The following is a 20,540-nucleotide window of genomic DNA, read 5'->3' as shown; positions in this document are numbered from 1 at the left end:
TTTATAGTATATTAACATTAGGGATCAACCAATACTGGGTTTTTCAAGGCCGATAGCGATTATTAGTGTTTAATAAACCTGATAACCGATATTTGGAACCACTATGCATACAGTGAAAATGAAAATATCTAAGTCAAAATTAAGATTTTGAAATGTTACAAAATCCAACAAAAAACGTTGTTTATTTAATGAACGAGAAACTTTCAACATAATACAAGTAAAAGAGTAACATTAAGCGACATTAAGTCAGACTCTGAAGCAGAGGGACAGACACAGATCTGTAGCCGAGCCAAAGTAGTGGAATTTTGAATTTATTAACTTCGTCGAGCAGGCAAATAAAAACCAGATACACATAATCTGCAAACAGCCAAAAAAACGGCCCAATAATCGTCCAGGGCCGATAATCGGTCAATCCCTAATTAATATGTAATTGAATTGTCACTGATACCAGATCTAGCTATTTGAGTCAGTATCAGCCTGATGCATCCATAGTTGTAAGTGCCATTTATTTTTATTTTCAGGTTATCAGTATTTTCTTCCAGCTGCATTATTCCAACAGTAAATGTAAATAGCATGTTGAGAAAAACAAAGGGGATATGTAGTTCGCTCTGAAAAAGCTTAATGATCTTATCAGTGATTACTTAATTGAACTAGACTTTATTATAAATCGATTTCACAGCAAAATGTGTCTGTTTTGTTCCTAATGAGTCGAAAATTAACTTTGATAAATGAAAGTTCAAAGTCAAATTTTGACCTTAAACTTTCTCAAGTCCTTAGTTTTTGAAATATTAACACATTTTCAAAAGGTTATATTTGCATATGGAAATGATTATCAGTTTAATACCATAACTCACCTTAGGGTTCACTTTTTAGCTTTGTTATTGCTTTATACATGTCATGGTCTTTACCAGCCAATGGAACTGACTCAGTGGTTAAAACCAGACCTACATTAAGTGTGGAAGGCCGGTGAGATAATAACGGTTGTCATATATGCAAGATATTCAAGAATGCTCACTGGTGTCGGATGTGAATGGCCTCCTTGATCTTTCCCCGGCTGTGCACTCCTGGTCAAAAACTGTGGTCTCTTACCAGTCGTGCTTTTGGTTTGACAGACAAATGATGCTTGGAACATGTTGTTATCACATATCAAGCAGCCAGCACTCTAAAACGTTTAACACCTGAAAGGAATAATTCCACATTTTGGAAAATACGATTATTCACTTTCTTGCAGAGACTTAGACGAGATGTTTGATGCCACTGTCATGTCTGTCTGTTAAATATAAAGCTACAGCCAGGAGACCGTTGGCTTAGTTTAGCATAATGACTGGAACAGTAAGCAAAAATCTACCTCTCCCTCTGGCCAAGAAATAGAAAATGACCCCCTCATAATAACAAATTGTTGTTTTTACTTTTAGTTTTTTTGTACAGATAAAACAAACCAGATGTAACATGTTAATGAGCTTTAGAGGTGCTGGCAAGCGTATTTTGTTACTTTTGTAACCAGTGTTGGGAGTAACGCGTTATAATGTATTCCTTTTTGCTATAACGCAGTAATATAACGCATTACTAATTAAATTTCGGTAATATTATTACCCGTTAAAATTTCAGTAATGCGAGTTAGAACGCATTTTAACGCAACATTTTTTAAGAATTTCCCAACACCGCGAAGCATTTGTTCACAGGAAAAAAAAGCCCTGAGTATTATTTCATAACATCTGTGTCCCAACAGGTGACGGTACGTCAGTTCGGACAGCAGTGTGTCCGAGCCGCTGACAGATTTAAACATGTCGGGAATTAATGTTTAGGCTTGCTTACACGTAAATCATTGCAGTTTATCAGCCGTGGAGAGTAACTCTGCCTGTAGTGGAATGGCTTGACGACCAAAAACGCTTGTCTTTTACTGTGACCATTTACTGTTCAATATGTTTCTGTCATGAACGGTAGGCCTAATAATTATTACAGTTGCAGTTTTACAAACAAGAAAGTGAGCAACTTAGCTTGACGGACATGTTGCATCCATAGGTTGCATCCATAGACAGTATTTGTTGCATCAACAACATGCATAACAGTCGCATCTCAGTAAGCTAGCAAGAGTACACAAGGTACACAACCGACAACTTCCGTGTAGACTACTTCAAAATAAAAGCACTTCCTGTGACGGTTCGCCGTAAAAATAAATTAGTGTTAAACAAATGAGGTTGTGTACCTTTTCACATATCAGCTGTAAATCAAGTACTGTAAATAATGTAAATAGTGAGTTTTAATCACACTATAATTGACAATTATCTTTAGACTGTTTTAAACTAAACAACATGAATTTCTTATTCAAGTGCTTTAAACAAACATTTTACAACAATGCCGTACTTCAATACAACTGTAAGGTACTTTTGAGAATTTCATTTTCTCCTACTTGCCTATTGTACGTTTTACTTATCTATTTTTTATAGCTTTAGTTACTTTGCATATTCATATTAATTATACAAAATATTATGAATAATCTGTGATGTATTAAAGTGGATAAAGATGAGACTTTATTGATCCAGTGGTGAAATTCACAAGCTAGCTGCCAAGTCAAACTTCCACTGTTATTTTGGTGAAAGTAACTCAAAAGTAATGCAAAAGTAGTGTAACGCATTACAATTCAGAGACCGTAATATTGTAATATAACTAATTACTCTCAAATGACAGTAACTAGTAATCTGTAATGTATTACATTTTGGAAGAAACTTGCCCAACACTGTTTGTAACAGGGGAGGCCACGCTTCGATCAATATATATTGCAATGTCAAGAAGTGCTATTTAAAATAGTGTACTGGTTGGGATTCGGGGGGGCGCGAGTCAGGCGATCTGCAGGTTGGACCAGGCAGATTTGTGGCAGCTGGAAACTTAAAGACTTCAGTATCATCATTGCATCAAAATACACAATAGAATTTCGGCAGATAGGAGATTTTCACCGGTAAGGGAGAGGTACAGACATTTATAAAGTACTAGAGACCCAGACTTGAGTATAAGTACAAGTGCTCTATCAAAAAAGTGACTAAAGTTGAAGTGCTCTTTAAGCACCACACTTAAGTTAACATTTTTTGTACTTAAGTGTAGTTTATTTTAAAATTTACTACTCAAGTACTGAAAGTAAAAGTACAAGTATTGTGTTATAGTTATTAAAGAAAGCAGTCAAAAGTTTGAATATCATAATGTTTATATTATTTCAAATGTTTAGCCTAAAGGACACTCACAATTCCTTTGGCTGTAGCAGCAGTACAAGGACAGGAACGTACAACACAGCGGGTAGCTCGTTAGCTAGCGCTTACTGATAGCTCAAGCTGGTGTGCCATTTGTGTATTATAGTTGTAACTAACCTTGATATGTTTCTTCAGATTCGACGGTGAATTTTTGAAGGCCATTATTTCGCAATCTTTCGGGAGGCAGAGTAGGCACTTCATTCAGGGGTGGTCTCCTTCCTCACCCTTACCGCCACGATCACTCAAAGGTGAAGGTGGTGTTTCTGGTTCTTCCATCTCGAAGGAAACTAACAAAGCTCAAGTGTTCTCAATGCAGGCAGGCAGTGGAGCGAAAGGCAGAACGGGAGCACGAACGGTCTTATTAGCTTGATTGCTTGATTCGCTCAATGATGAGCCAGCTTCATCAAACCTGGTGACAGAGCCATCTACCGCTCTGGCAGTGATAATGTGGGTTTGGAATGATGCGTAAAGTTTTTAAAATTGTAACAATGCAGCACATAAAAAATGTATCGGAGTAAAAGTATTAAACTCATCGAAAATATCTACTCAAGTAAAAGTGGAAGTGGGAGAAAAAAATAATATTCTAGAGTACAGGTACAGCCTTTTAGTACTTAAGTACAGTAGTGAAATAGTTCTACTTCGTTACTATACATCTCTGGAGAGGTATCATACCATATCAATAAAATAGGTCTCTCTTGTATTACTGTGTCGCAAAGTGGCATATAATCAATGAAAAAATGATGCTGTGTGGCAGAAAGAAAATCTGTATTACGGTTACTGCGTTGACATTGTATGATTTACAATTACTCTCGAACGTGTCATCTGGTCTTTTCCGTGTTTTGACGGAAGTCAGAGTAACTACAGGGTTCAAAGGTTAAATGACGGGCAGTGGAACATTTGGGATAATGTAAGTACACAACTCAACAAAATATATAACTTAGGTAAAGTTTTAGACATTTTAATGCAGAAATATTACATATACCTTTAGCTACTAGGTTACTGACAAGTTGAAAGAGTGGTACTTAATTTATTCAAATTAATCCTTTTTGAAACAATTCACCACAGTTTCCATATGAAACTAAAACTTAGTCTCGCCTTACCTACAGTCAGTGTAAGTATAAAGTTTATGTGAAAATGTAAAATGTTTCATTTAGCACAGCAAATTAGCATGTTTATTCTCAGATTTATGGAGTTCCCTGCACATCAGTTCAGCCATTTTTTCACCTAAATTACAGTGATGGATGTTTGTGTGCATGTGAACAAGCTTATTACAGAATCCACACACCATCAGCTCCCGCAAATAGTTACAAATGGATGCAGCGATGCCTCGTTTTTTTTTTCCTGCTTATCATTTAACATCTCATTCAGCTCACTCAAACATGAACATGGAAAAAAGAAAATCACCCTTTGCTGACTTTGGACTTGATCATTATGGATGAGATACGGAAAAATCTCAGCCTGTTCTCATGAACCTTTCGTTCAAAAGCATTCCATGTTTTCTTTTCCCTGTATGCACTGCATTAACTGCTGCTGTATAAGAGCGCGGCTGGTCGCGTATGGTGGAGGTCGTGGTTGATTGGTGGGTGATAAAACACCGGACTGGGAGTGGAGTTCGCTTCCCGGGGAAAACCCAAAAGACTTTAACCCAGGAAGTGCGTGTTCCTTGGATCTTTTTCCTAAACGTAAAGGTCCCATGACATGGTGCTCTTTGGATGCTTTTATATAGGCCTTAGTGGTCCCCTAATACTGTATCTAAAGTCTCTTTCCAAAAAATCAGCCTTGGTGCAGAATTACAGCAACTAGAGACATTCCCACAATGAGCTTTCCTTAGTATGTGCCATTTCTGTGTCTGTAGCTATTGAGGAGGAGAGAGGGTGGGGCAAGGTGGAGGGTGGGGGTGTGGCCTTGACCAACTGCACACTTTGCTCGTTTTGAAAGCCATGATGTCTCTCTCTCATGGGTGGACCAAATTCTCTGGGTGGGCAAAGCAGAGAAAGGGGAGGTAACCTTGCTCCTTATGACCTCATAAAGCTTTATGTGTTAAAATTACATTAAACTGTCATTAAGTAGTTGGTTTTTACATTGGCTGTCATGACAACATTATAATTGTGTCATGAAAATTTCCCTTGACTTTAAATAAAGTGGAACCGTTGGGACTTGTCATTAAGATGGCGTTGCTCCTTATGACCTCATAAGGAGCAGATTCCAGATCGGCCCATCTGAGCTTTCATTTTCTCAAAGGCAGAGCAGGATACCCAGGGCTCGGTTTACACCTATCACCATTTCTAGCCACTGGGGGACCATAGGCAGGCTGGGGGAACTGGGGGAATGTTAAGAAACCTCATAAAGTGAAATTTTCATGCCATGGGACCTTTTAACTAGTCATTTTGGTGCCTAAACTTAACTTTCATCGCTGCATAATGCCCACATTTTGTGGCCTAAACTTAACCGTAATGTCCGCCAAAACGACTGACCGCTCAAAGTCACCTATTCGCAGGTTAACTGAACCACGAAATACCGCTGATACGACGGAGCACCATGCGGAGTACCATGCAGAGCACCCGAAGCTGGCGTCGCAGTGCTCTGTAGCGGCTAAACACCTCTACTAACTGCTGCTGATACGACCGAGCTGTGACGGAGGTCTGTAGCCGGCGTCACGAAGCGGCTCATAATGACCCACAATTACGTTTCTTGTTAGGCGGTGACCTCTTGTGGCTGTAGAAATCATAGCTAAAACATACAAGGAAGCAGGGTGACAAAGTATAAGAGTCGAAATTCTACATAAGGAGGCGGGTTGGGGTGGTGGACGGGTCAAACAAACACAGGACTTCAATCAGGAGACAGGGGTTGGTGTCCTAGTTTTGCGGACCTTAATCCATGACACAATGACCTGACGCTGTGTCCTCACTTTAGTAGTTTTACAACGATTACTATGTATTTAAAACTGCACCAGTAACGTTAAATAGAACGGTCACATGATTTAAACGCGACCGTGCAGCAGTAAATAGAACCGTTGTATGTGTCATTCTGGGAGTCTCTGGAAATCGACCTATACTGTTGTTTAGCTATGAGGATGTGTTGTGTGTGTGGTATATTTGGAGGCATTGAAGCAAAAAGATCATTTTTCACATCATCATTAAAACCAGAAAATTGGCAAGATTTGTGTGGGCTTTGGATTCTGGCCAAAGCTAAATTTAGTGTAACAAAATTGGATGTAGCGTTATTAATTTGATTACATTTTTTTATTTTCACAGTGTCTGTGCTGTTCCAGGAATAAAATGTTTAATCATGCAACCAAAAAGAATGATTTTAGTGAGTTATGCGAAGGGAAAGCAGAAAAGTTATGTGGTGGCTGTTGGAATGAGCTGGGAGGTGGGCGAAAGCTGGTCAGTAGATGAGCGTCAAACACCAGATGTCAGACCTGCTATCAGTTTGAATATAATTACACCCCACTCTCGTCCATGCCTATAACCACTCCTTCTGTGCTCATTTATCATTTAAACAGAATTTGAAAAAAAAGTTAAATGGAACACTTAGTTGTGGATCAATTTCTATCCCGGTGAGGGGAATTTAAAGAAGAGGAAATAGAATTCATGTTCTAAAGGCCCATTAATAATAATAGCCTGGAATATCTACAGATTCCATGTGACACTTTCATTAATATCCTTAGTGCTTTCAAATGATTTATTGAACTGCAATATATCACACCATAGTCTGCATGTCATTTTTGCATTTTCTTTTTTTCCTGTTGGTCAGGAACTTCTATAGGAAGTTGATGAATTGGGCTTTTTTTATTCTATTTGTACATTTCTCGATTTACATTGTAGACTGTAAATCCCACAGAAAGAGTGGATCTGTCTGTAGAAAGCAGCTTTAGTTCAGCCAGCAGGTCTGATCAGGGGAGACAAATTGCAAACTAGAGCCAAGATAGAGGGTGAAACAGGGTGGGAAAAAAACTAAATTTGCTGACAGAATCAATTTCTGGTTTAAATGAATTTAAAGGAAAGAATGGCAAGAAGAGGGGATGGAGCGTGCCTTTTTGCTTTCTCCAAACAAGCCTGCAAACCCTGAATGCAGCAATAAACAGACTCAGACTGCAACGGTAGACATAAGAAGATATAGATTTTAATATCTTAAGAAACATTTTTGTACTGTTTTCTGATGATAACTTACTGAACAATTGAATTGTGACAAAGAAAGAAGATGAATAGGCATACAGTAGAACAAGAAATAGGGGGTGAGGAATTGTGCATTAACAAATAAAAGGTTCTAAAAATATAATATGAAAAAATACGTAAAATAAAAGAATCACCGAAAATCAAAAGGCTCTTCCTGACAGGAGGAGCAGAAAACCCTGTTATCATCATCAATGTCACTGATATTGTTTTTCTCATAGTAATACAGTAAATGATTAATATCAGCGCTGCAAGAAGTCCTCTTGTCTCCATTGTTATTGGTATAGTTCACTTCATTGATACAAACACCATCTTATCAGTATATTTAAGGGAGGCACAAAAGCTCCAGAAGAACAGCAAGACTTCCCGTAATTGTCCCATTTGTCGATCTGCATTGTACTGCATCCCCTTGTTACTTCAGAAAGGATTTTCTTGGTCTTGGATCCCCCGCATCCATGAACAATCACATCAGTTAATTAAGAGGCATACTTCTCTCTGCATGATTCCTTTTTTCCCCCCCATGCTCCATTCAAAATGTTTTTTTTTTTAAAATCTTTTATTGATCACGAGTTATTGAAGGTAGACGCATGTTTTGTTTTTTTTCTTGAGTCTTGTTCTTGTATTCCTTTTTGAAGTTAAGTGATGTGTTAGTTAGGTGTGTTCCTCCCATTCTCAATGAGGGAGGTCGCTAAGGAGGGATCAGTTCAGCACAACATAACGGGGAAACTGAGAAAGCCCCCTTTAACCCTCCACCTCTAAGGCTCCTGTTGGCCCCGCAGCAGGGATCCGTCTCTACTGTACGTAGGTCCATTTTGTGTCTTAGAAAAATCAATTGGAACAACATCTGACACAAGATATAGACATACTTCTTCAATATTCACATCTCCCAGAGACACACATTGTTTTCCAAGCAAATGAAAATAGCGCATGGTAGTCCTCGTCATCTTAAAACAATTTGCAGCGTAATATTCAGTTGCATGGAAGGAGAAAATTGGTGTGAATGAAGATGGAAGCCGAGCTGTGTGAGAAATGTAATACTAATTTTAAAAAAAAAAGAAAAAAAAAGCACTGTTAAGTACGCAGAAAGGTTCCTATAGTACCTGAAAAACTCCGGCATTATATAGAGAGTTGTTACAACTTGCTACGGCTTCGTACAGTGTATTCAGTGGTTGCTCTGTTTATAGTCTTAAAACATCTGTGGCTATAGATTTCCATTTTGTGATAATGGCACATTCCTATGCCTAATACTGACCGACAATTTATTGCCATGCTTAACACTTTACATTTGGCAGAAAAGGATGAGAGTAAGATAGGACTGAAGCCGGAGGCTTTATAGGGTCATCGACTTCTTGATGGCAATTTACAAACTGTGAACTGAGAATTAGTTGGAGCTGGATGGAGCACTTAGCTTATCTGTCTCAGAGCTAACTAGCAAATATGTTATCTCTTTCTCTTTTTCTCAATTTTCACCAACTGTTCGTTATCTAAGCCCAAGTTGAGTGAAAAACAGAAGTTAAAAAAATACATAAAACTACCAACACATGGAGAGGAAATCATACCGACATAAGTGGCAGTGCAAGCTTGGTCTGCATGAACCTTTTATCATGTCTCTCAGTCTCATCGATTTTTGTGCTGCAAGTCTTTCTGTTGTAGATGTTTGATGCCTGTTTCAGTCTGAACACTACATTTACACATATAATCACACTCACACACATACACAAAAGACACACAGGCCTTGTAGTGCTGGAGCAAGAGAGGGTCTGAGGGCTGTGTTTGTGATTAGCATTTGCCAAACCCTCGGAGGGTCAACGGAGAATGAAGTCAATATTGGTCGTTATCAAGGCTACAAAGAGGGCACAGACATGTAGTAATGATTGGGATAGGGTTGCCCTATTGTTGGCTTGCTGAACCCCACTAGGGGGGCGAACAGTGGTCCGGGGAGTGCACTTGTGCTTCCTCCGTGTGATGGTGCCATCTGGGGACGTGTGGTCATGTTTGCCCCCGTCTGTGAAATCCGGGGAGGAATCCTCCTTGTCTGCCATGACCTCCTTTGAGTGGTGAACCTCATTGTCACCCTTCCCCTTGCTCACCCTGTTACGAGGCTTTGTGCAGTTCCGAGAACGGCCAGGCCTCGAGGGGTGCACTATGTGGGTCTGCCCTCCAGAGCCCACCACTACACCACGATTCAAAGACGGATTCACCGTGCCAGATAAATTGTTAGTCTGGGCTCTGGACTCAGAATTAGGTACAGTGGGTGAACAGTTGGGGAAGTCCTCCTTGCGCAGCTCCTTGAGGTCTTTCCCAACCATATCGGCCGGAGCCTGGCAACTCACTGAAGATGTCGAACCTCGGAAACGCTTCAGCCATTCCCATAGCGACAGGGCCTTGCAGTCACACGACCAGGGGTTGTCGTTGAGGCGCAGGTATTCCAGTGCCGGCAGTGTGTCCAGGCACTGTCCGGACAGCTGTATCAGGGTGTTGTTGAACAGGTAGAGGGTGGTGAGACGTTTCAAGTCATGGAAGGCCAGGCGGTCAACCCACTCGATCTGGTTTTGGTGCAGAAGCAGTCGGTCCAAGGCTCGAAGGCCTCTGAAGGTGTTCTGGTTCAGGCTCCACAGACGGTTTCCATGCAGGAACAGGTGGCTGAGGTTGTGGAGGTCCATAAATGTGTCATCCTGCAGGAACTTCAGATGATTATCCTGAGGAGATGCAGAGAGCATACAATCACAAGATTACATAGTATGCATGTTTTCATTTCAACATGAATTGAATTACTGTCTACATGCCATCAATACATTTTGTGAATCAGCATGCTATGCACAATGTATCAATTTGTGATCATCTGTTCAAATTTCAAACTTCTCAGTGACTAAGCACTACAGACTATGCCTTGCACTCCAACATGAGCGTCCATCTGACCCATTGACCCCGTTGCCTTAGGGATTAGACGTTTGTTTTTACTTTCACAAAATGGAGAAAACTAACAAGCAGTGCTGCATGGATAATCATGACACCCCAAACCATCTGAGAAGTAATGTGTATAAGAATTTTAGATTTGACACCACAGATGGACAAATTGTGTATAAAGGTTAGGTAAAATGCAGCTGCCAGCTTGTCACTCAAGTGAGGCAGCGGAGGCACTGTGAATAAACAACATTCATTATACAACCTAGTTTAGGATTAGTCTACGTGTGTTGTGTTCACATTCATTCGCATAGAATATGTGTTAGTTCAAATTTGTTCTTGTGGAAAAGTGACAGCCCTAATAGAGTCTCTGTGGTGGTAAAAAGAACCAGAAAACAGTCTAATGTACCTGCAAGTAGAGATACTGCAGGTTTCTGAGGCCTTGGAAGATGTTATTAGGTAGTGAACTGAGCCCACAACGGTACAGGTGAAGCGCATTGAGGCGATTCAGCCCGTGAAAGGTGTCTTCAGCCAAGGTGCGCAGGTGGCGGTTGTCTCCCAGATCCAGCTCCTCGAGCAACGTGAAGCCGTGGAAGGTGGACGGCTCAATGTATGTGATGTTATTGGAGTAGATCCAGAGAGTGACAGTGTTGGAACTGAAGTGGCCCCGAAGTAAGCGATGGATTTTATTGTTCTGTAAGAAGATGCGCTCACTGTCAGGAGGAATGCCTTCGGGGACCGACAGGAAGTTATGGGCTTGGCAGGTGACGGTGCTGGGTGCAGTGTAGCATATACAGTGACGGGGGCAGGACCAGGAAAACTCGAGCCCACAGAGAACCAGCAGGAACTCCAGCCCACAGCCTGCAGTGAAAACACACACACACACACACAGGTCGAGAGAGAGGAAGGTTGAGAAAGAGATGACGGACATAAATCACAAACACACACATCCCAAAGACACAGGAGAGAAAAAAGAAAATTAATTAATTAAGTGCAGAGTGAAAGCGTTTTAACTTGAAATTTAGAGTTCCTTCTTGCCTTCTTGTCTAGATCACACTTGAAAAGGAGAAATATGAACAACGCTGAGAGTTGACGGCCTTGAAAGCGGCTCTGTGAAGCTGTAGGCTACTTGCCCCTAAAGCTAACATCAGTATGCTAACATGCTAACAGTGACAATGCAAACATGCTGATGTTTAGCAGTAATAATGTTTACCATGTTGGCCATCTTAGTTAAGCATGTTAGCATGGTTTGCATGGCAACATTTGCATAGTAGCACTACACACAAAGTACAGCTGAAGTTGATTGGTCGCCATTAGCTTTGCAGGTGTAGAACCTGCTGGTAGCACTGAAAGAAAAGTCAGGGGATCACCAAAGAATTCATTCTCTCAAGACCTTGGATATCTGTTGGACATTCCATGGCAAACGTCATAATATTTCACTCTGAACCACAAATGCCAACCATGAATTAACCACATTTGATGTCAATTGATCCAATAGTTGTTGAGATATCTCAGTCAGGACCAAAGAGGTGGACCGACTAAACGACTGACATTGCCATCCTACCAGCAGTATAGTATATTGAGATGATATTGTACAACACAGGTCACAGGTTAGGAAACACCGAGCAAAATTTAAATGGGTTGGAGTCACGGTTTTGCAAATTAATTTATATTCTGATTTTGTGCCAAATGTGGGCATGTGTTGCTCAGCACAAGTTAATTTAATGTTTTGTTTTCCACAAATAAGTGATATTGCTTCTGTGATTGGTTCGACTTGTGATACAGCACATACTGCACATATGGACCCTCTCTGTCACAATTTACTGCCTGAACCCACTGAGTGTGTTTAGGCCCACAATAACCAGTCTATTGATGACGGCAAACAATAACACCTGCTCCAGTGAGTCACAAGACCTCTCAGTGAAGCTGTTTGGATCCCCGGTGCAACACTCTTTTCGGATTCGGCACCTCTGCAGCTATTTCAGAAATTACCCTTTCCAATATTCTGCAACCTTAGGGAGATGCGCTATTAAGAGTCCAAGTCCATCTGCACTACTTTGCAGCGAGCGGAGGCTGTGATCAGTCTTTTTGTGTTGCTAAATGGGGCGTGGAATGCTTATTTAAACTTGTAGTAAGCTGCTCTGAGGCGCTTTCTGATCAGTGACACGATTCCCCAGATCCTCAGACTGGAGATGTGACTTATCCTCAGTCTCATCTTAAATGAGCACAACTCACAGCCCGTCATGAAAGTTCCATCTGACAACCCCTGGCTGTCTTCTACTCAATTTATTATTCACAGCGTAGCAGAGGCCTGATTCACTGCCTCTAATCGATATGCCTCTGTTGCCTTTTAACTTACCCGGTAATCCTGGGTCTTTTATGCTGGAGATTCAGGAGCTGCAGATTTACTCTCCACCGAGAGACGGGCTTATTTATCGAAGGTATTTTCTTACCAAACTGTGGCTAAGCTGTGACATTCAGCGTCTGACTCCACTGACCTTTTAACAGCAATTCTCTGTGTCTAGTTGTAGAGCTAGAGCATGGAGCTGTGTGTCACCTGAACAGGAGTGTGCTCTCTCGGGCACGGATCTAATCCTATTTGCCTTGCCACCGGGCAACAATGGAAATGCATGCATCCTCCTGAACCAGAAATGTGCCCAGGAAATGAGGTGATGCTTCACGGCTGAACACTGTCAAAAGGTTGAATCTGAGTGTGTGTTTATGTGTGCTAGTATGTATGTGGATATTTTGCTTTGGAGATCATTCCATTCCATGACAGCACAACAATAGGCCTTGGCTTTTTTAAATTTTTTTTTTATTTCAATGTCATAACCTGCATCAGGACATGGATCCTATGGTATTTTAATGGCTAAATCCCGATTTGCCACCGATGTTTCACACTGTTGTCACTCTGCAGCTGTTTTCATCTCAATCTCTCTCTCTACTCGCCATTTCCGTGAAGATGTATCAAGCATGGCACAGGTGACTGAGTAAATGGATGAAAATGTTTTTCATTACTCTTGGGAAATAAAGGTTTGCTTTATTTATCAGACAAATAAGCAAGACAAGACAGTAAATTTCCCAGCCGCTGTTTGAGGAACATTTGCATTAAGCAGCAGCCACCAGGTAATTGCGATGCAGGTATTTTATTAGAATATTGACCCTCACAGACAAAGCCTTTCCATAAAACACACGAAATATAACAAATTGAATTGGTCTTTTACTTTTACATTTGTTCTGAGATTGAATGATTTCAATCACCCGCCTTAGCAGGAATTCATCCAAGAGATTCCATTACTCATTAAACGGATCTTCCTACTCCAGTAATTATATTTTTTGAGGACTTGAACTATTTCCATTAACACTTCACTTCATGCATGTCAATAGAATTAGGTAGCAGATCTCTAACAGGAAAATGATCTGAGCAGCCGAGAGGCAGACAGTGATAAGTGTGATACACGGGGAAGGCGAGGGAATGAGAACGTAGATGCTGCCGAGATAGTGAGACAATTTGAATCAGTGCTCTGCTAATCAAGTTGGACACAAGGATGCACTTCCTATCCTCTCACTCCCCTCAGCTTGTCAGGATAAAGTAATAGATTCTTTACCCTGCTTAATCTGTTCCACTAAAATGGCTGGTTTTACCGTGTTGCCAAATACCTCTATTTGCAGAGAAAAACCATGGCAGATAAGGGGTGTAATATCTTCCTCTATTCCTTCCCTACAAACAAAATATTTTAACTTCATCCCAGATAAGGCTTTAGAAGACGTGAATATTTGATGTGGATTCTCTTTTAGATGCTAAAAGTATCTCATACATACCTTCTGCATGTGTATTGAGTGACGAGGGAAAAGTATACACCCTTTTTCTTATTTTCAGCTTGAGACTTTAACATCTGCTAGCTCACTGATCTCAGCGCCCCATGGATTCACGCCTCCAAACACTACTTTAAATACAGATGTAAATGTAAATTCACACGTGTTCACACAAATGTTCATTACTGCACGAATATATATGTGTAAGCTCTCTGTGGATACACTAAGACATACATTGTCAAGCATTAACGCAGGCATCAGGTTTGGGAAAGAATGAGGCAGATCATGTCAGTGTGACAAGCATAAAAAGCTGAACGACGCTTGTTTGCAGAGCTTTGAATCCGGAGCACAGAGGAAGAAATAAGAATTGTGTGGGACAGTTGTCCTTAAATGAAAATGTCAGAAATTAATGTGTGTTGTAACTGTATTGTGCGCTTACACAATGAGCCATTCAGCTCAGATTGTATTATATAAATAGCTTTGGACACAGCGGAGCATATATATGCCAATAGTGCCTATTGGAATTTGGCAGAATAAAGGAGAGGTTCTGAAAGAGAGATAATGTGTTTTTGGAAAGGAAAAGGCGTAGCTATCTCTGGTTGGAGTCTGGGCTGTATGTATATTAACAGTCTTGTCACAAGTCTTTCACCTCCACGTTTCTCCCAGTGCAGCTTCCCATCACCCCCTTTTCCTCCCCGCTGGTTACTGAGGAAAGATACTATTGATACCTCTTCACAAGCACGTTTGACCCCCCGTGACCCCCATCATCACCAAGTTCCCTTTTTTTTTTCTGTGGGGGCGCCGAAACGGAAATAGATAAATAAAAAATGAATAAAACACAATGGCTCCGTTGCCCTGGCAGACTGAGAAGTGACTGTGTAGAATATCAGTGAAGCATAGTTCACACTAGATTTGCCCTCATGAATAACACATCTCTGCTAATGGGAGGGAAATGGTACGTCTGTAGAGCCGTGTGACTCTGCCCATAATTACACTGGACAAACTCAATTTCCTGTGTCTCTCCAAAGACCCTGATAAGCACCCCGGTGTTTTCACTCCTGCTATTGGCTGGTTCTAAATAATGTCTCGACTCACTCCACACCCCAAAGGTGTTCACAGGCATTTTCATGCACACAGTGGTTATTAATAGTGAAGCATTACAGTATATTAGATTATTGATTGAATGGGCTTGTTCTTCTTCTTCAAAATGTGTGCAGTACCACCATGCAGAGCTAAATGTGCTGTCACTAAGTGTATATGTAATAGCTGCAATAGCTAGTCAACAAAGCATTCCCGGATGGAAGCGAAATATGCTCTGGTTTATTGGCTTTTAAAAAAAACAATCACATTTGTCTTGGGCGGCGCTACGCACCAGACGGAGCAACGGTGCCGCTGCAAAATAGCCTCGGGAAGGAACTTGTTTTGGTGGAACATGTGTACGTTCAAAGGTTGTCTTAGTCGTGCAACAGAAAACTCAGATTGGACAGATAGTCTAGCTAGCTATCTGGATTTACCCTGCAGAGATCTGAGGAGCAGTTAACCATAGTCTTCATAAATCCACCGCAGTTTAGAACGCCAACACAAAGAAAGTGGAAGGTAACGGACATCCGGCCGAAAAGAGGGACGTCCAGGGGAATTTCCGGCGACAACGGAGCAATCCCAGAAGTGGAATGTCGTTGATATAGACTAAAGATTAGTTAACCAATCGATTTAGTTATATTTTAGATATGGTTACAATCGCCAACTATTTTAATAATCGATTAATCATTTAAGTCAATTTACATGCAAAAATGGCTGTCTTCAGCCTCTCAAAATATGGGGCCATCATGTTCTTTTCTGTTTTATATTATTAAACAAAATATCTTTGGGGTTTGTACTGAGAAAACAAAATATTTAAAGTAATTAGCTTGGACTTTAAAACTGGGATGGACATTTTTCACTATTTTCTGACGTTTTATGGACTAGGCCATGAATCGAGAAATAATGGGCCAATTAATCGATATTGAAAATAATTGCTAGTTGCATCACGATCTGTAATGTTATACTACACTATACAATGTTATAGTGGTGTAAGACAATGCTGCTATCTGTATCTCTTTAAGTCAAAATATCTGTATGTTTCTAAACTGAGATGTTTGGCTCTCTAGTTTGGGTGGAAATTACATTAACATTTAACACATCATTTTGCATGGCTGTTCTTGAAAAACTGGAGGTTGTGTATATAATGGGAAGAGTCCTTGTGTTCTAAGTGTCTATTAAAAAATAGAAAGCCATTGACAAAAATGCACTTTTGAAACAGTCCCTAACTTTAGTTTGTCCTTTCCTATCTACTGTCAAGTCATGCAAGGTGCCAGACTTAAATATTGTATCAAGTGGTAAAATTACGGCACTAACTGCAATGTTACTGCAAGCATTCAAAAGCTTCTATGAGCTGTTCAGAGCACATTGCCTGTTCATCATTTTACATCTCTAGTATGTAATCATAAACTCCACATTATAGGACATTGTTGAAACTCAGACTTCCATTTACATCTCTAGTATGTAATCATAAACTCCACATTATAGGACATTGTTGAATCTCAGACTTCCTTAATAGACAGAAACAAGGCAGTATTGGCAATACCAAATGCTACAATAAGGAGCAACATCTATAAATGATATGCTTTACATAATATAAAATCATTTTCTATTTCTATTTGTTTATATAAGCCTTAGTTTCACAGCAAGCTGAACAACGCCCTGAATAGAACATCAGCGTCTGACATTTCCAGTATGGGTCAGTGATTGCATATTTATTTTAATTAACAGTGTTGGAACAAATGCACAAATGCAAATATTCTTAAAGGATAAAGAAACCCCAATAATGGCACAAAATTCAAGCTGTTTCTCATAACCATTTTAAAAGAATGTCTCTGTTGACTTGTTAAAAGCATTGATTGCTGCCATTATGTTCTGACTGAACAGCAAACTCACACATGAACACTCCTGCCAACAGCTGCGACCATCAACACTTCTGCTCGGGAATATTTGTTGTTGTTTTTTTCCAGCCTACTGCAGAACGTTATAGATTTTGTCTCATTTACCATTCTCCAGCTCCACTGCAGGCAATATTGCCTCATAAGGTTGTCTGACTATTTCTCCAGCGAATGAAAGGGAAATTGGAAAGAACAGTGACAATGCTGAGATCTTTGAGAAATGCAGCAGAATGGAAATATTTTGGAAATGTAGCACTTCATTGTGATATTCTTTTGGTGCAGAGGCATCAGCAAACGGAAAATTGTGTGTGTGTGTGTGTGTGTGTGTGTGTGTGTGTGTGTGTGTGTGTGTGTGTGTGTGTGTGTGTGTGTGTGTGTGTGTGTGTGCGCGCGTCACAACTGGCCTCATGTCTTATCTCATGCTAGCACGCTACAAATAAATTAGGCCACACAGAGCTAATATTGTAATTATTAGTATGAATTCACTAAATATTAAGGGTATATTTCTGATGATCAGTTTAAGCCTTCATAATCCTTAATAGAGTTACAAAATATGTTCCTGTCTCCTTTTCTCCATCTTCTCTTTTGTGATTGATATAGATTTTATGAGAGAGATCAATTAGCTTTTACCTCAGGTCACCTCATCACACAACTTCGGGAAAAAAAATGAATATTTTGAACATTCAGGATACCGTTAAAAAGAAATGTTCAGAAGTCCCAAATTATAATGCACAAGCTGCTCTCAGACCAGCAGGGCTTGCACTATTGATTCACATTTGGTTCTTTTGTTGTGCGATTCCTTTGATTCGTGCCATGTGTGTCGGCACAGTGTGTGCTGTGAATCTGTGTCAACACTTTTCAACTGTGTCACCACTTCCTGCACAAAAATTATGATTTGATCATTCTTCTGTCAGGTTTGGCTTCGCTTCAAGGGACTGAACTGCTTCATGTTTCTGATTGTATCCCTTCTGAGGCAGAAGGACGGTTAAAGTTAAGGGAGCCCAGTCACATAGCAGGTTGGCCAACAGAGTGCCAAGTTATGTCAGGGTTAAATAAACCAGCGTGTGCTCCACATTATTGATATTTATGTCTAACTGCTATTTTATGGCTGTTTGATATTGTGAGCAGCAGTGGCTCGCCAATGAGGCGCCCATGTCGATAAATGTCCTTAGATTCATTAATTTTGGAATGGACAAAGTCAGAAGAAAATGGAAAGTCAAAATATATGATGGGAAAACTGCTGATAGAAAGAGGAAATACTAAGTTTGTGTACGCAAGTATGACAGAGGTCTCTCTCGCACCTGAACAGTGCAGACAGTTGCAACTGCAGAGAGGTGAGGATCTCATCGGTTATAGTGCTTCTCAACACACAAACGTATGAAAGCAAGCAAGCGAACCAGAGGGAAATCGCACATGAAAAAGGCAGAGAAGATGTAAGTGACAGCAGTGTTTCTCAGGTTCTGGAATCAGAGGGCGTACAAATAACTCTTCCAAACAAGCGGCACCATATGCCGCATGTACAGAATACAGAGTAAAGATTTATGGAGAGTGTGCAGGTGAATTTAGCTGATTTTGTATCAAACATGGAACATTAAGATGCTGAGAGGCAGAGAGGTGCAAGGCTGATGGCAGAGCTATTCACAGATGTTTAATACCGACATGTTAAAGGTGCAGTAGGTAAGACTTATAAAACTAACTTTCTGTCATATTTGCTGAAACTGACCCTATGTTCCAGTAGAACTACATTAAGCAGGTAAAAAAAAAATCCTGCTCCTCTGGCACCACCTCCAGCCTGTAGTGCGATTTACAAAAATCCACCGTTCCCTGTTCAGATGCACCAATCAGGGCCAGGGGGGGGTGTCTAACTGCGTGTCACTCACTGCTCATGCAACGCATTCATTCTCCCGTGTGGGGGGAGGGGCTTAGGAAACCATTTTGGGCTTAAGCGGAAAGGGAGGAGGGACTGAGGAGTTGTCGATGTTCAAATTTTTTGTCCAAGTCCTGGATCTTCACAATCCTACCTATAGCACCTTTTAATTAACAGAATTATTGGATGTCCAGTATGTGTTAATGCTAATTGCTTACATTTGCAGGCTCATCTGTATTTTACTCTTCACGCCTTCACAGAATTCTGTTTAACGCTGATAGGCCTGCATGCACACATATGAAGAGAAAACGCACATACACATGCTTACACACACACACACACACACACACACACACACACACACACACACACACACACACACACACACACACACACACACACACACACACACACCATCCGTGCAAAAACATCACACTACCCAAATCACCGCTGTTGGGGGCAATACTATCAGCCACCAACTACATTCATTCATCATGACAGCAGAAAGCCAAATGATTCAAATATATTGCACTCCCTGCGGCGGTATTGCACTACACTGGCCAAACTAAACTAATGGTTCTACCAGTCCTATATCAATCATCCAAAGTGTAGCCATACTGTATGTAGTCCAGCAGGTGATAGAAAGCATTTATAATACAATTCCCGTTGGTTGAGTGGCCCATAATTATCTTTCATGGTTGAAGGTGTTTGATATAATGTAGGAGTAGAGAAATATTTTCAGTCCGTTTCACAGTATACAAGATGGGTCTTTGATATCCGTGTCATCTCACGCACTAGTGGCACTAAAATGCATGGTGAATCTGTCTCATTATCACAACATGTGACAAATTCCAGTTAGACTTCATCCTGAATTAAACAACAATTTTTGCTTATGAGCAATTTGCTTTAAGCGACACTAGTAGAAGTCAAGCAACATTGCTGTCAGAGTCACTGAGGCACATGATAGACTTGTGAATATGAGCCAGTCAACCAGCAAGGGTGTTTGGTTAACAGCAGTTTAATTAACAAAGTTTGGATCTTCACAGGGGGCCTTAAAAGGTCTTTGTACTGCTTGGCATATTTGGGACAAATGAATAATTAATGAGAACAAAGGAGTTTCTAGTTAATGTCTTTTATAGATTAAAAAAAAAAATACAGTGGGTGGTTATAGCAAAATTTTACTATTAATCAAAATGACCAAAAAGTAATTGGCTAAAAACAAATGTAAATTTAGTGTACACACTGCAAACATTACAGTGTATATAGTGAAACATACAGAATTGCTGATAACCTCCAGAAAGGACATACTTAAATTACATAAGGCTGTTGTGGAGACATCACCTTGTAAATTGACATGCCTGTTCAGCTGTGTTCATATTTCAGTGTCACTGAAATTCTGGATTTAGTGGGCAGAAAGTGTAGACTTCGTATGGATAAACTCAGATTTAGTCTTTGATTATTTTGATTATGTAAATAAATCAATGCTTTTGATTATGTTGCCTTTTTATTGTTGGACCGAGCCCATTTAAGGCTGTCATACACTGAGGACAAGACTTCCACA

At 40.3% G+C, this 20,540-nt stretch overlaps 1 protein-coding gene across 1 annotated transcript in view; it reads right to left on the bottom strand.

Moving 5' to 3' along the window:
- Nucleotides 1–7,344: 7,344 nt before the first annotated feature.
- Nucleotides 7,345–20,540, bottom strand: part of rtn4rl1b (reticulon 4 receptor-like 1b) — a 155,727-nt gene continuing 142,531 nt past the window's right edge. The window contains exons 2-3 of the mRNA XM_039824455.1: nucleotides 10,731–11,182; nucleotides 7,345–10,116 (exon numbers count right to left, since the gene is read on the bottom strand). Of these exons, the coding sequence (XP_039680389.1) occupies nucleotides 9,223–10,116; nucleotides 10,731–11,182 (1,346 nt within the window). The 3' untranslated portion in view covers nucleotides 7,345–9,222. The remainder of the gene's footprint in view (nucleotides 10,117–10,730; nucleotides 11,183–20,540) is intronic.

The sequence above is a fragment of the Perca fluviatilis genome, chromosome 2, assembly GCF_010015445.1.
Source record: "Perca fluviatilis chromosome 2, GENO_Pfluv_1.0, whole genome shotgun sequence".
Lineage (NCBI taxonomy): Eukaryota > Metazoa > Chordata > Actinopteri > Perciformes > Percidae > Perca > Perca fluviatilis.
Note: the sequence above shows the minus strand (reverse complement) of the source record. Positions and strands in the feature narration are given on the sequence as shown.